This window comes from Mercenaria mercenaria, chromosome 2, assembly GCF_021730395.1.
Source record: "Mercenaria mercenaria strain notata chromosome 2, MADL_Memer_1, whole genome shotgun sequence".
Classification (NCBI taxonomy): domain Eukaryota; kingdom Metazoa; phylum Mollusca; class Bivalvia; order Venerida; family Veneridae; genus Mercenaria; species Mercenaria mercenaria.
This window is the reverse complement of record NC_069362.1, coordinates 16,076,735-16,093,065: the sequence shown is the minus strand read 5'-3', so window position 1 is coordinate 16,093,065 and position 16,331 is coordinate 16,076,735. Positions and strand designations below refer to the sequence as shown.

Below are 16,331 nucleotides of genomic sequence, written 5' to 3'. Positions count from 1 at the left end.
ACTGAATGTTGTTACGTTTCTGAAATATTGTTTAAAACATTCATGAGTCAGTTATTTAAATAATTCATTGTGTTTGAATTACTATGTAGTTTAATACATTTATCTATTACGTTTCAGGTATTACCTAGGCAGACATGTGGACTTTTTACTCACACAATATTTCTCAACTCATACCCTGGTGGTCCATCCAGACTGGAGAGAAGTATTAATGGGGGAGAACTCTTCAAGGCATTCCTTTACAATCCAGTATGTACTGCAGTTTATCCTGTTAGTGCTGAGCTTCATTTTAGCCATTGATAAAAGCTCTTTATGGACATGAATGATATTTAGAATGTATAAACTCGGCCTTAAAAATGACTAGGCCTTGTCATTGAATTAAAGGACATGGGGGGTGGGGCTTTAAGCTTCAGGATCTGCCTATTTCAGAATGGCAGCATTCGCTGAGTTATCTTCCCTAATGATTTGACAGGTGTCGCTACGGGCGAATAGGTCCTATCATGCGGTGTACTCCCGGCTTTTATCATAATGTTAAACTCTTTTCTTAACCTTTCATGCGTTTGACAGCTGAATTAAAAAGTAATTAAAGTATTAAAAAAAAATCCCAATCATGTAATTTATCAATATCATCTATTTGGATAGCTGTTTCTAATGTTTTTAGCATCAAATTGAAAGCCTTGTAAAATTTTCGTCATTTCAAAATGCTGGCTAGTAATATATAACTGAAATTATTGTTATAGCATTAATCTTTAAGCGCGTCACATTTCCGTTTAATTTATAAGCAAAGAGGGTCTAGCTAATGTAGCTAGTTGAAAATATTGCTAAATTTTAACCCTGAATGGAAGATTTGTTTCAAATAGACACATGGTTACTCTGGATACATTAAGTTTGCATAAAATTTCCTATCCACTGGCTGCATACTGATTGTTATCATAACAGTATGCATGCCATGTGTCCTGTTAACTCTATGGGGTTCAAGAATAATTGAAGCAGACTTAACACTTCCTGCTCCCACTTGGGTGTTAAATATCGGTCAGTCTGATATTAATGTAATGTGTATGATAAGTTTTCTTAATACTTTTAACAATTTGAAATAATGTCTGTAATAGGTTTTCTCAATTATTTTTATTTTTAAAGCTTTATAAATTTGTGGTCTGTGTTTTAAAAATCCTACGGGCATTTTTATTAAATGTAAAAATCTTTATTTTCATCTTATGTGGGCAAGTTGCTTTGAATTTTAATTTACTGAAAATTAAAGAGGCAGCACCATAGCATTAAAATTAACACGTGGTATGTCAACTTGTCAATAGAGATCATTTATGCCTCATGGATGATATTTTCATGAAATATATGAGAAACAGCTATAATAATTAATTGGGCTGATGGAAAATTGAAGGGAATATCTTATCACAAGGGCATAAATTCTGATATTTTACAGTAATTATTATACCCCCACCAAACATGTTTGAAGGGGGTATATAGGAGTCAGTTTTGTCGCGTCCCGTCCCGTCGCGTCCCGAAATCTATTATCTCAGTTATTACCAAATGGATTTGATTCAAACTTAAAATACATGTTCCACCTTATCACCCACATCATGTGACACAAGGTGCATAACTCTTGACACCAAGTTTTCATGAATTATGTCCCCTTTTACTTAGAATTTAAGGTTAATTTTGTTGTATTTTCACTATATCTCAATTACTACTGAATGGATTTGATTCAGACTTAAAATAGATGTTCCATCTCATCACCCACATCATGTGACACAAGGTGCATAACTCTGACACTATTTTTCTTGAATTGTGTCCCCTTTTACCTAGAATTTAAGGTTAATTTTGATGTATTTTCACTATATCTCATTCTGATTGGCTTAGAGCCAAAGGGAAGTAACCTTTTTTTAACCTTTGTACTGAGTTTCTTCCCCTTAAATTCCAGGAATTAGTCTATTTTTAGAAATCCTATTTTTAGATTTTCAATATTTTAGGTATTTTTCTAACTTTTTTATTATAAGTCCTATGTAAAAAGTAAAAACATTTTTCCGTGGTAACATGGGTCGGTAAGACACTTTTTTGTATTCACTTTTAGTGTATCTCTAATATTAGAGATTTAATATATTTACTAGTATTACTATACTAGTATTATACTAGTATTACTTATATGTGGAAGCCCAGGATGAAGTACTCCAAAGTATTTTTAAGATTCCTTATGGTTGCCATTCTTCTGTGACAAGACCATATGGTGGGGGTATGAGTCACTTCTGTGACAGTTCTAGTTATTATTATTTCTATATTATTCAAGACCTCATTGCATTAAGCTGTGTATGCAGCATAAATTCTGACATTTTACAGTAATTATTATAATTTCTATATTATTCAAGACCTCATTGCATTAAACTGTGTATGCAGATCTTTTTTTAAGTTGTAACTTTAGGAATATATACTGTCTGTATTGATCCTTATTAGCTCGACTATTCATAGAATAGTGAGCTATTGCACTCGCCCATGCGTCGGCATCCGCGTCCGCGTCCCGATTTTGGTTAAGGTTTTGTATGTAAGCTGGTATCTCAGTAACCACTTGTGGGAATGGATTGAAACTTCACACACTTATTCACTGTGACAAACTGACTTACATTGCACAGGTTCCATAACTCTGTTTTGCTTTTTTACAAAATTATGCCCCTTTTTCGACTTAGAAATTTTTGGTTAAGGTTTTGTATGTAAGCTGGTATCTCAGTATTTACTAATGGGAATGGATTGAAACTTCACATACTTGTTCACTATCATGATCTGACATGCACTAAGCAAGTCCCATAACTCTACTCTCTTTTTTTTTCAAAATTATGCCCCTTTTTCGACTTAGCAGTTTTTGGTTAAATTTTTGTATGTAATCTGATATCTCAGTATCCACTAATTGGAATGGATTGAAACTTCACACACTTGTTCACTGTCATGATCTAACATGCACTGTGAAGGTCCCATAACTCTACTTGGCATTTTTACAAAATTATGCCCCTTTGACTTAGCAGTTTTTTGTTAAGTTTTTGTATGTAAGCTGGTATCTCAGTATCCACAAATTGGAAAGGATTGAAACTTCACACACTTGTTCACTGTCATGATATGACATGCAGTACAGAGGTTCAATACCTCTACTTTGCATTTTACAAAATTATGCCCCTTTTTCAACTTTTGTATTCATTCAATTGACAAGGCTGTTGAATAGTCGAGCGTTGCTGTCCTCCGACAGCTCTTGTTTTAAGAATATAGTCAGAATATGTGCACAATGATAAAAGGATTTTCCAAGGAGGGCATTTCAATATTGAAAGATACTGTAAAGCTAAATAAAAGCCTTTATTGTCAAAATTAAAAAGAAAACATAACAATCATACAGTCTGTAAATAAACTGACACACAGAATATGCACTTTAGAACAGCTGGTCTCATATTTTTCAAGGCATAGAATATCAATGAATAAAGCTCTTTCCTCAATTGCTCAATGGATAAACAGCTGAATTTTGATGACATTATCGGATACTTTCCAAATCTACTAATATTGTTTGAAGTGACAGTGACTGAATAATGATGTAAATAATGTAAACAAACTTTTCTAGGACCTATTCGCATGTAGCGCCACCTATACATGCACCTGTTTAATCAGGGGAATTAACTGACCGATATCGCCCATTTCTTATCCTAAGATAGTTTAACTAGAGTATTTTTGAACTTTCAATCACTAAACAGTCTGATTTCCAGTTAAAAGGTGAGATTAAGCAGACATTTTATTTCACGTTGTAATATCAGTGTAGAATGTACTGTGCTCCTTCTCTACAGCGACCCTCTGAACAACAGTTCCCTCCTTGCAACAACACTTGCTACTGACTCCAAAATACGCTTATTGTTCTTTATTTTACTTCTCTGCAACAACTCTCTCCGAACAACAACCAACTTTTCCATCTCCCAACGAGTGTTGTTGTAGAGAGGGAGCACTGTATAACCTTAGCAGAGTAGCAGTTTGCTTTGGTTTAGGCCACAGGCGTAGTCACTACATAGTTTGAAAATCTGGCTTTGCATGTAGATTTCATGAGAAAGCTGTCCAGCCAGCTCGAAGATGGTCAGTGGTTCTACCAGGTGCCTTGCCATATCTTAATATAATACCATGTCTTGAGAGGTAGCTGGAGAAACAACCAACCAGCAAAGCTGGACTGATTCTCCTTGATCTAAATTGTCAGTGTTATTTCATACCATATACATTCAAATAAAGGCAACACCAGCAGTTACATGTTGCACTTGTTGACACCTCTTTTTTTTCTGATTTCAGTTGAACATTTTTATGACCCATTTGTCCAACTATGGGAATGATCGACTGGCATTGTATACATTTGAGAGTGTAATAAAGTTTGTGCAGTGCTGGACCAACCTTAAACTGGTACAGAAATCACCTATGGACCATGCCATCAAGTATTTCGACATGTTTCCAGAGGAACAAGCTCCAGTCTGGAAGGTGGGTACAATAGTTTCAGTTTCGTTTTTGTTGCTTCTGTAGTAGCATTTATTACATCACTTTTATATAACATTTTTACATTCTGCCTGGTCAATTATCATTCTCCCAGAAGGGGAAGTATATAGTCCCCGCCTTGTTTGTCCAGTTCTTGCCTGTAGTATTTCTCAACAACCACTGGTTTGAATAGAACCAAACTGCAAAGGAAGTTTCGCTATCAAGATGAGACGCACATATTGTCTGTGTTCCGGTTGGATGATTTTTCAGAGTTATTGCCCTTTGATTATTCAACAGTATACTATAGTACAATTCTTGTCCGGAGTTATCTTAGCAACCCCTGGTTGGAATTTAGTGAAACTACATAAGAAGCTTTGCCATCAAGAGATGTGCATATTTTCTTCCTCTTCCAGTCAGATGTTTTTTCACTGAGTTATTTTCCTTTGAAAATTCAATGATAGTATACAAAGTACATTTTCGTCAGCAACCACTGGTTGGAATTTAGTCTTCATAGGAAACTATCAAGAGGATATTTGCATATTATCTTCATGTTCCGATCGGATGACTTTTCATTATGTTTTTGCCACAGTCTAATACTACAGTACAATTCTTGTCCAGAGTATTTCTCAGTTACCTTTGCTTACATTCTTAGGATGCTTCACTCTCAAGAGGTGATGTGCATATTTTCTTCATTATCGGTCAGCATGATTTTTCAGTGAGATATTGCCCTTAGATTATTCATAATTAGTAAATTATATGTGCCCAGTCAGTTAATTCCGCTTTAGTTCTTTCAAGGTATGACCCACCTAATAGTGAATATTTCAGATGTTCAAAACAATGTTACAGCAATATAATGCATCCATTGAGAGACTTGTATGCACAATTTAAACAACTTTTATCATGCCGTTTATTGTAAATTTTGTATAATTCGTGATATTTCAAAGTGATGGCCACTGTCCAAAACATTTGCAGAGAATTCATTATACAGACAGTTTTGATAAAAGAAACTTCAGATTATTGGTAAACAGTTATAAAACACAAAATAAAACTGTGAATATCATTTTTTTCTAGAGTGCCTCAAGGAAAAGATTTAATGATGCAGAATTCTAACTCCCAACATTGAAAAATTAAGGTCGAGTCCTGTGGGACTGTTTTAAATTTTGCTCACGTCATTCAAAAATAACCTTGGGGAAGAAGTAAAACCTACCTACATTTCTTCCACAATGTGTAATCTAAAGAGTAAAGGCAAAATAGAGAACTTTTACTGCATACAACTCAGTATTTTTAAAAAAGTGTAACTCTGCACTTCTGTTTCAGAGGTAAATTCACTTTGAACAGCAAGAAAATACTTATAAAATGAAAATTTTTCACTTTTGTACAATAAATGAATAATAAGTCTTGAAAAAAGTAAAAACTTACAAGAAAAAAAGAAATATAAGGAAAAAAAGATTTGGTCCCAGTGGGGCTTGAACCTATGCCCCCTGAAAATTTAAGTCAAAGTAGGATTATTGTAGGAATTGAATACTCTACAAAAGGAGGTACACTATTACACGGGTCATACTTTAATATGCAAATTTCAGGGAGCATCCATCGGTTTTACTGATATTTTCTTGTTAAATTCTTGTAGCCAGTAAAACCAGAAATTTCACTGTATTTGCTGACATGCCATATTTGTGAAAATTAATACACATGACTCCAAGCATGTGGTGTTAGGGTTTGAATCCTAGTTCAGACATATGTTCTGTTTGATGACTGACTGAGGACAATGGGTCATTATTTCCTACAGGAAAAGTGTTAGTGTTCGGTACTTGTGGAGAAAAGTTAATGTGACCAGAAAAGAATCCATGAATTTTAGTAAGGTTAAATGACTACTGTATATTACTAGGGGTGACTATTGAGGCCAATTTTGACTATTGCAATACTATTGATATTGCTTAAAAACTATTGCGATACTATTCTATTGCAGGTTACTATTGCGATACTATTGCAATAGTTATCGGCCATCCTATTTTATACAGTAAAGCTACCAACTGGCATTGTTACACAGTGTAAGAGACGGCACTGTTTATAATTGCTGTTAACACACATTGAGATGTTTGTATAAATGAAATGGACAGAAATAATTCTAACATTAAATATTTCTTGACTTCCTTAGCTTTGGAACAATAAGTAAAACAATAAACCTATGCAAGGTATACTCAAACGAATCGGCCATTTTGTTGCGAGTGTCAACATGTTTAATAACCCAAAGCATCGAAAAAGACGAAAATTAACGGATCCGTTTAAGGTGTACCAGCACTAAATGAAGGGCCCTACCGAACAGTTTGCTGTATAATACAAGTATCCTTCTTTCTCCATGTCCATAGTACATTTTCTCATCTAAGATTAACAGGTTATTTAAATATATTTAATCAAAGTTTCTAAGAAACTAAATTTATTAATTATCTCCAGACTTCTCAGTCCTTTATGGTAGTTAAATTCCGTGAGCGTAATTATTGTAATGGAGACGTAAACATTTTCCGAGGCGCAAATGAAAGCTGGCTCTGTTTCTTGGTTTATAAATTATAAATTATTTCTGTATTTACTAAAATTTCAAAACTATCGAAACTATCGATTGTTGAAGGAACTATCGGCGATTGTTATTGGATCGTGACTTTTCTATCGATGCATGCTATCGGGACAATTAGTATCGCAATGCATCGATAGTTCGATGTATCTTTACACCCCTATATATTACTAAAGAAGTGACTATAACTTGCTTAAACAAACCGAAATTTAATTCTGTGTTTTGGTTCTTTATCATTGTTTTGCTTTAAAGTTAATATGAAATGTAGAAACAAGTAAGAATTTTAACATTCTATTTCCTTTTGCAGAATCCATGTGATCATGATAAACACCTGGAAATTTGGTCCCCTAACAAAACTTGTGATAAGTTTCCTAAATTCCTTGTCATTGGACCACAGAAGACAGGTAAGTGTAGATTTAGGGTATTCATTAGTCACTTCTCTTACACCATTGGGCAGATTTCCACCAAAACTTACAGGAGTTATCAGTGCCAAATCTAGTTATAAATATTGTCAGATGTTACAGTTCATTGATTTTCAATGGAGTAATGGCCCTTGATTGTCAAATTTTATATTTTGGCAACTGCTCTTACACCATTGGGAAAACTTACACTAAACATTACAGGAGTTATCAGTACAAAGCTTAGTAATCAATATCATCAGCATGTTCTGGTTCAGCAGTTTTCAGTGGAGTTGTGGCACTTGATTTGTTGTATTTTACAGTGTTGACACTACTTGGCATATAATGTTTGGCTGAAGTTCATCAAACCTCGTGAGTGATCAGTGTAAAGCGTGGTAGTGTGTATCATCGGCATGTTCTGGTTTAATGATTTTCTGCAGATTTATGACCCTTGATTTGTTAAATTCTATGATGTCTGCTATTTTTCCTATGCCACTGATTGCAATTCCACCAAACTTCACAGGAGTGATCAGTGCCAAGGCTGTGTATATCACTGGAATGTTATGGTTCATTGATTTGTGGCATTGATTTCTAAAGATAGCCAGCAGCCTGAGTAGGGGTGTCTTGGGCTTTCCTTAGCTCTGTTGTTAGGCAGCTAACGTAAGAGCTTTGTACTTTTTAAAACCCTTTTGACAGTTTGATGGGTAGTTTAATGCAAGGTTGTATCAATGGTGTTTAACCTTCTGTGTTATACTGCGTTTGACAGGCAAGTGAAGGTTTGCAACATAATAATATTTACAACATTTTCATTTTTCAAGGGCTGAAATGCAAACGATTTTGCATCTACTTGAAGGCAACTATAGACATGCAAATTGTTTTTCCAGGTACAACAGCTCTGTACACATTCCTGTCCATGCATCCACTCATCAAAAGCAACTATAACAGTAAAGATTCATTTGAAGAGTTACAGTTCTTCAGTGGAAATAATTATTTCAATGGCATAGACTGGTAATGTTTTTTTATTACTGTTAATCAAGACACAGATAATAAATAGTTTGAGATTTCAGTATTTGTATGTGTACTAGAATTTGTCTGGTATATTAAACATAGCTAATTATGTCTCCCCCAGGAGACATATTGTTTTTGCCCTGTCCGTCATTCCGTCTGTCCGTCCTTCCGTCCGTCCGTACGTCACACTTCATTTCCGAGCAATAACTGGAGAACCATTTGACCTAGAACCTTCAAACTTCATAGAGTTGTAGGGCTGCTGGAGTAGACGACCCCTATTGTTTTTGGGGTCACTGTCAAAGGTCAAGGTCACAGGGGCCTGAACATTGAAAACCATTTCCGATCAATAACTAGAGAACCACTTGACCCAGAATGTTGAAACTTCATAGGATGATTGGTCATGAAGAGTAGATGATCCCTATTGATTTTGGGGGTCACTCCGTCAAAGGTCAAGGTCACAGGGGCCTGAACATTGAAAACCATTTCCGATCAATAACTAGAGAACCACTTGACCCAGAATGTTGAAACTTCATAGGATGATTGGTCATGAAGAGTAGATGATCCCTATTGATTTTGGGGTCACTCCGTCAAAGGTCAAGGTCACAGGGGCCTGAACATTGAAAACCATTTTAGATCAATAACTAGAGAACCACTTGACCCAGAATGTTGAAACTTCATAGGATGATTGATCATGAAGAGTAGATGATCCCTATTGATTTTGGGGTCACTCCGTCAAAGGTCAAGGTCACAGGGGCCTGAACATGGAAAACCATTTCCGATCAATAACTGGAGAACCACTTTAACCAGAATGTTGAAACTTCATAGGATGATTGTACATTCAAAGTAGATGACCCCTATCGATTTTGGGGTCACTCCATTAAAGGTCAAGGTCACAGGGGCCTGAACATTGAAAACCATTTCCGGTCAGTAACTTGAGAACCACTTGACCCAGAATGTTGAAACTTAATAGGATGATTGGTCATGCAGAGTAGATGACCCCTAACGATTTTGGGGTCACTCTGTTAAAGGTCAAGGCCACAGGGGCCTGAACATGGAAAACCATTTCCAATCAATAACTTGAGAACCTCTCAACCCAGAATGTTGAAACTTCATAGGATGATTGTTCATACAGAGTAAATGACCTCTATTGTTTTTGGGGTCACTCCGTTAAAGGTCAAGGTGACAGGGGCCTGAACATTGATAACCAGTTCCGATCAATAACTTGAGAACCACTTGACCCAGAATGTTGAAACTTCATAGGATGATTGAACATGCAGAGTAGATGACCCCTATTGATTTTGGAGTCAGTCAATTAAAGGTCAAGGTCACAGTGGCCTGTTCATGTAAAATAATTTTTTGGAAATAACTTGAGAACCACTTGACCTACAATGTTGAAACTTAATAGGATGATTGGACATTCAGAGTAGATGACCCCTATTTATTTTGAGGTCACTTGATCAAAGGTCAAGGTCACAGGAGCCTGAACAGTGACTTGAGAACCACTAGGCCCAGAGTGTTGAAATTTAGCGGGATGACTGGACATGCCAAGTAGATGATCCCTATTGCAGCCAACCATCAGTGTCTCTTTGACTTTCGCTCCTGACCCCTATTGACTTCTTGCCTATAGGACTTTGCATTTGGGGAGACATGCGCTTTTTTACAAATGCATTTTCTAGTTGTACTTTGTTGTCGGGGGGTATACTGGTTTCAGGTTGTCTGTCTGTCCGTCCATCTGTCTGTCTATCCGTAGACACAATCTTGTGTGCACCATCTCTCTTCATCCCCTTGACACAATTTAATGAAACTTCACACAAGTGATCAGTAACAACAGTAGTTGTGCAAGGGGCATGTTAGGTTCTTTCAGGAAAAAAAATTGCAGAGTTACGGGACTTTGTTTTTTGTTACTATACTATATACATAGACACAATTTTGTGCGCACCATCTCTCCTCATCCCCTTGACACAATTTAATGAAACTTCACACAAGTGATCAGTAACAACAGTAGTTGTGCATGGGACATGTTAGGGTCTTTCAGAAAAAAAATTTGCAGAGTTACGGGACTTTTTGTTACTGTACTGTACACATACAGTCTATATACATACAGTCCACATAATTATGCAATCTTGTGTGCGTCAAATTGCAATGTACTGTATCAGTGCATGCGGGGGTACATTCATCACCTTTAGTGATAGCTCTAGTTTGAATTGTGAAATCAGGTTTTACAAGTGAACATTAAAAACTATTTTTCAGTTTTAAAGCTGCTTCCCCACCATATGGTTGAAATGTTTCAATGCGTTCAATTCCAAAAGTTTGGAATATCATGTATACATAAAACTGAAAATGGTAAAGAATGTGAATATAAGTGTTAGATATTGATAAATCAGCAAGAAGAATGCTGATTTTCTCCATAAAAGAGTTTACTTCTGCAAAATATTTTTAGTAAAAGTCATGAAATTTCATATGTACTCGTACGAGCATAATCTCAACCTCTCTTCTGATATGAAAATTTAGCTTCAAAAAGTCTTGCTTTTGTCATACATCAAGCATACTTAATAACCTGCTAGGTTTTTTATTCTGCAGCAATTCCTGTATAATTTTATTAACCTCAAACACCACTCGAAAGACTGAAAAAATTGTTTACATAGTATAAGAGTGGTTTTCAGTATACACAGATTCTGAAATGTTACCAGTATTAAATTAAACTTTGGTTGCAGTCAACATTATTAATTAATACTGATGTGCAAGCCAATGCATAGTTACCAAGATTGGGAACGAAAATCTGCATCACTGAAAATATTAACACAAGTTCATTTGTACCATCAGTGACATATTCAGAATTATTTTCAAGGTCATTTAGGAAAATGGTGTGCTGAATGCACAGAAATGTGCATCAAGAAAAACAATGAAAGTTATTCTCTTAAACAAAATAAAACTTGAAAGCTTTAAAATATACTGACATTCCGTGTAGTAGTAGCACATATTTCTTAAATGAGTGCAGAGGTTGTGATTATAAAGCGACTAACCCACACATTGTGGTGTCAGATTTTAAAAAGTCATACTTTTGCTTTATTCACCTATATGCTGCATATTCGATGTTCTTACATTGTATTTTTCCTCAAATTCATTATTCTGTTGAAAATTGTTGTTTTCCTGATACATTTAAAACAAAAATATTCGTCTGCAATTTCTGATAAGGGTTTCCCGGTTTATGAAAAAACGGAATTCCCGTCGGCAAACATCACGTGATTTTCAGAAGTGCGCACACGTATAGGTATCGCACACTGTTGTGACATTTTGAAATAAAAACAAAACATAAAATGAAGTCAGTACACTTAAAACGTTAATGATACAGTTAGTGATATCTCGTTGGCCTAGTGCGGTTACAGTATTCCTATCATACTTTTTCATTGTGTGTTCGATTCCCAGACCCGTTATTTTGTCTTTAATTTTTTCTTCACTACAATTCAGTGAAGACAAAACGAGTTAGTAAATCTAGTTATAACATGTTCATTTAAGCTATGTCACAACAGACACGTAATTGTGTATTTATACACTGCACCTGTAATATTATCTAATGTTTTTAGCTCACCTGAGCCAAAGGCTCATGGTGAGCTTTTGTGACCGCTCGTTGTCCATCATGTGTCGTCCATCGTCCACCCATCAACATTTTCTAAAAAAATCTTCTTGAATACCACTGGACAGAATTACATCAAACTTTACAGGAATGATCCTTGGGTGGTCCCCTTTCAAATTTTTTCAAAGAATTGAATTCCATGCAGAACTCTGGTTACCATGGCAACCGAAAGGAAAAACTATAAAAATTTTCTTGTCCAAAACCGCAAGTTTTACATAGACTTATATAGGAAAAAACTTTAAAAATCTTCTTGTCTAAAACCACAAGACCTAGGCCTTAGATATTTAGTATGTAGCATTGCCTTGAGATCCTCTACCAAAATTGTTCAAATTGTAACCCAGGGGTGAAAAGAGGCCCTGCCCTGGGGGGGTCTCAAATTTTACATAGACTTATCTAGGAAAAAACTTCAAAAATCTTCTTGCCTGAAACTGCAAAGCCTATGCTTTTGATATTTGGTATGTTGCATTGCCCTGTGATCCTCTACCAAAATTGTTCAAAATATGCCCCTGGGGTGAAAAGAGGCCCTGCCCTGGGGGTCCCAAATTTAACATAGACTTATATAGGGAAAAAAAATCTTCTTGTCTGAAAATTCAAGGCCTATGCCTTTAATATTTGGTATGTAGCATTGCCTAGTGGATGTCTAACAAGAGTGTTCAAATTATTCCCTTGGGGTGAAAAGAGGGTCACTTGTTATATTGGTTATATAGGGATAAATACTTAAAAAATTATCAGATCATATTTCCTAGACTGTTTAATTATAATTACCTGATGACCCCAAGTGATTAGGGTTCACCTGAATGTGACCTTGACATACTGACTTAGTTTCTAGTTTTTTTAAGGTACAGCCTTGAAATTTGGATGACATGTACAGTTTTGCACACCGATCTTAAAACTGGCTTTCAGTGACCATAAATGTGACCTACTGACCTACATTCTTAATATTTTAGCATTAGTTTGCCATTTTAAACATGTGGCTCATATTATTCAGGTGAGCGATTCATTGTCATCATGACCCTCTTGTTTAAGCTTTCCTGTGATATTTTAAAACCTGTACGGGTTAGTTTTATAACAATCTTACACTTCACAATAATACAAGCATTGCCAGTCATAATTTTAGTATTGATTTATAGATACTTCCAGTTTTATACAAAAATAAGAAACAAAACAATAAATTAAAAACCAGAGAAAAACAAACTTAAACAAAGTATGTAATGCAAACTGAAAAAAATTGGGGGTCAAACTCCTGACAAAAAGGTATAATAGAAATACCGTAACCGCTCAGCCAATGGGGAATCACTGACTAAATCGTAAACTTAGTGTTTTGACATAATTTTATGTCATTGTTTTGTTTTCACTTCTAAACGCCATAATTCACATAAAACGCTATAGTTCAGTTTTGTGGCGAGCGATGTTTATGAATTGACCCATCAGATTACATGCGCACTTTTGATTTGCTGCCCAAGTGATGATAGCGTGTAAATATACTGTGGCGTCTTATTCTGTATTTATCAATGTTTACAAAATAAAGCGTTGTAATGGTTTATAAAAGTACATAAAAAAATGCAAATATTCGAATGTTCCTGTAATTCTGGAAACTATAAACTGGTCAGCCATTATATTTCATGTAAACATGAAACAGTGGCGGTATTTTGTCTTTCGGTGATAAATTATATTAAAAGTTACAATTCACAATGTATGGGTTAGTCACTTTAAGCTTGTTTAGTCAGGAGGACTTGCAGGTTTCTGTAAGTGAAGTATTTGATTTTGAATTGGTAAAATGTAATTGTAAAGCCAAAATCTGAGTCTTAAATATGTAGATTTACTTGTAAAAGACGTGATTGAATCTATCAGACAGGTTTTCAGACCATTGCAATAAAACAAACTATTGTAATGGCAATTTTTTTACAGCTTACTAGTGTTTAATCTTCCAATTTAGGTTTCATAATATACTGTATAAAAAGAATTACTTTTTCAGGTATTTGGACTTTTTTCCTCGACCAAATAATGCCAGTACAGAGATGTTGTTTGAGAAGAGTGCTGGATACTTTGATAACTCTGTTGTACCAAAAAGGGCACATGCATTGCTACCAGATGCACGGCTTATCTGCATACTGATCAGTCCAGCTAAACGAGCATACTCTTGGTATCAGGTTAGTTGATAAATGCTCACTTTTGCAGATACCTTTAGGTCCTCCTCCCACTTGGTTAATTTATTGGATAGACCGCAAGACCAGTGGATAGATGAAAATATGCATGGAAAGATTTCAGGTTTTGTACACAGAATGAATAGATAAACAAGATGGCCAAATAGAGAATGTGCATATTTAAGTGGTTAGAGAAGTACTTCTTTCAGTGTTGTACATGAATTTACAATATCGGAGCCATAAAGGGAGACAATAAAAAAGAATGGGTAAAATAATACATTTAATACTTCCTATTAAATTTATCAGATATTCAAACCTTGACAAATGTCAGACAAAAATTACCAAACATTTGAGTAAAAAGAAATTTGTTTTATGTTCATAACGAAATATGGCAGTCACATTTTAACCAATGACCCTTTAGTTCTGAGTTTCATACTTTAAATGTTCATGAATATTGGACCAGAAGGTGGAAGCTTTAGGATTTCAGAAGAAACTGGGTCTGCAACAGGACCATTGTCAATGTGATATTTGAAAATGATAATGTCACTAAATAACATGAAATTAAAAAGAATATGTCTTGCCACATTTTGACATGTTTCACTGACATATTGAAGCGTTTTCTAATCCCCAATGATCACGTGATTCCCGCTGAAACGCGAGGACGAGTCTATTTCATGATAACTGATGAAATAACAATTCATAGTGATTGCACATTATCTCACAAGTATTAGTATTTCTTTCGTTTTAGAACAACATAGCTCAGTTGGGTAAAATGCAGACAACAACTGGATATAAACACATCGTTTTGTGGGTTCGAATTCTCATGAGGTTTTTTTTTTTTTTTTTCCCAGATTTTTTCTGTTTTTCCTACTCATTTTCATTTTTGTTCCAGTATTTTTGTTTCTTTCTTTGATGGTTTATATTTGTATATATGTCTTTATATAACTCAATAGTATGTTCATTATTTGCATGGCTCTAGTGCGTGCATTTAATCATTATCATCTTTGATATAATGCTAAACTATTCTGATCTGCCATATCGGCTTCAGATAATTCTCTGTCGGGTTGTCACAGAGCTCATGAAGGAATCTAAATTTTTATGCAAAAGTGAAATAAAAATTAAATGTCAATGCTGAGTTTCGAACCCACACGGCAAAAGATCTGTTGAACATGGACCGTATGCTTTACCACTGAGCTAATTTGTAATTGGTACAAAATCTAGAAATATTTAGATTGTAACATGTCAGAAAATGTTGAATTCCCTATGTTCCATTTTAATCTATTTATAGTCATGTTTGTAAATATCAAGTTATCGTTGGGGCATAGTACCATGTCAGAAACTTACTTATTACTTCAAAACAGCTTTGTAGAAGCCCTTTATAATCTTCAAAATGCCTTTAATGCATATGGATTGTAATTGTCTTGTTCAGTAAAGTTACTTATATCAACGTCTAGAAACTAGCACATTATTTAACGATAAAAGTTCATAATATTATGTTATTGTAAACTGTGCTGATGAACCAGTCACTGAACTACATATATTGTATTTGCAGCATATGCGAGCACATGGTGATCCTGTGGCTTTGAAAAATTCATTTATGAAAAATCATTGCTTTAACACGCACCTGAAAGAAAGGGCACTCAAAAAAACCGTTTCTGAACCAGGATTTTTGATTTCCCACTAAAATGGCAACTATTATTCTCCAGACCGGTAATTTTAACAGTAGATTTGTTTTGTCTCGAGTTTTTTTTTAGTCGACTATTTAAAAGAATATCTAGCTGTTTTATCACCCGGGGTTTTGGGGTCACCCCCTTGGGTAAAAGTTTTGCATGCAAGTACAATGGCTATCTTTTAAAAGCATATGCTTTAAAATTTATTTTTCTTTTTCTAGTCAATTACAACCTCTTTGGGGTCAGCCCTATAACTCTAAACCCGTCACCCTACGAATATAACAGGCACATTTTTTACGAGATTGGCTCAAGCCCGATCTTTTCTATAATGGGAAAAAAAAAACCAAACACCCCCCCCCGAAAAAAAATTTAAAAAAAATCAATCTTTGTTTCCCCCGCATAGCCTAATTAAAGAGTATCCAA

General features: G+C 35.1%; 1 protein-coding gene across 1 annotated transcript in view; it reads left to right on the top strand.

Annotated features, from left to right (window-relative positions):
* LOC123563370 (bifunctional heparan sulfate N-deacetylase/N-sulfotransferase-like) overlaps positions 1–15,922 on the top strand; it is a 52,797-nt gene extending 36,875 nt beyond the window's left edge. Inside the window, exons 6-11 of the mRNA XM_053524625.1 lie at positions 118–246; positions 4,312–4,494; positions 7,362–7,458; positions 8,337–8,460; positions 14,070–14,244; positions 15,791–15,922. Of these exons, the coding sequence (XP_053380600.1) occupies positions 118–246; positions 4,312–4,494; positions 7,362–7,458; positions 8,337–8,460; positions 14,070–14,244; positions 15,791–15,922 (840 nt within the window). The remainder of the gene's footprint in view (positions 1–117; positions 247–4,311; positions 4,495–7,361; positions 7,459–8,336; positions 8,461–14,069; positions 14,245–15,790) is intronic.
* The last annotated feature ends 409 nt before the right edge of the window (positions 15,923–16,331 follow it).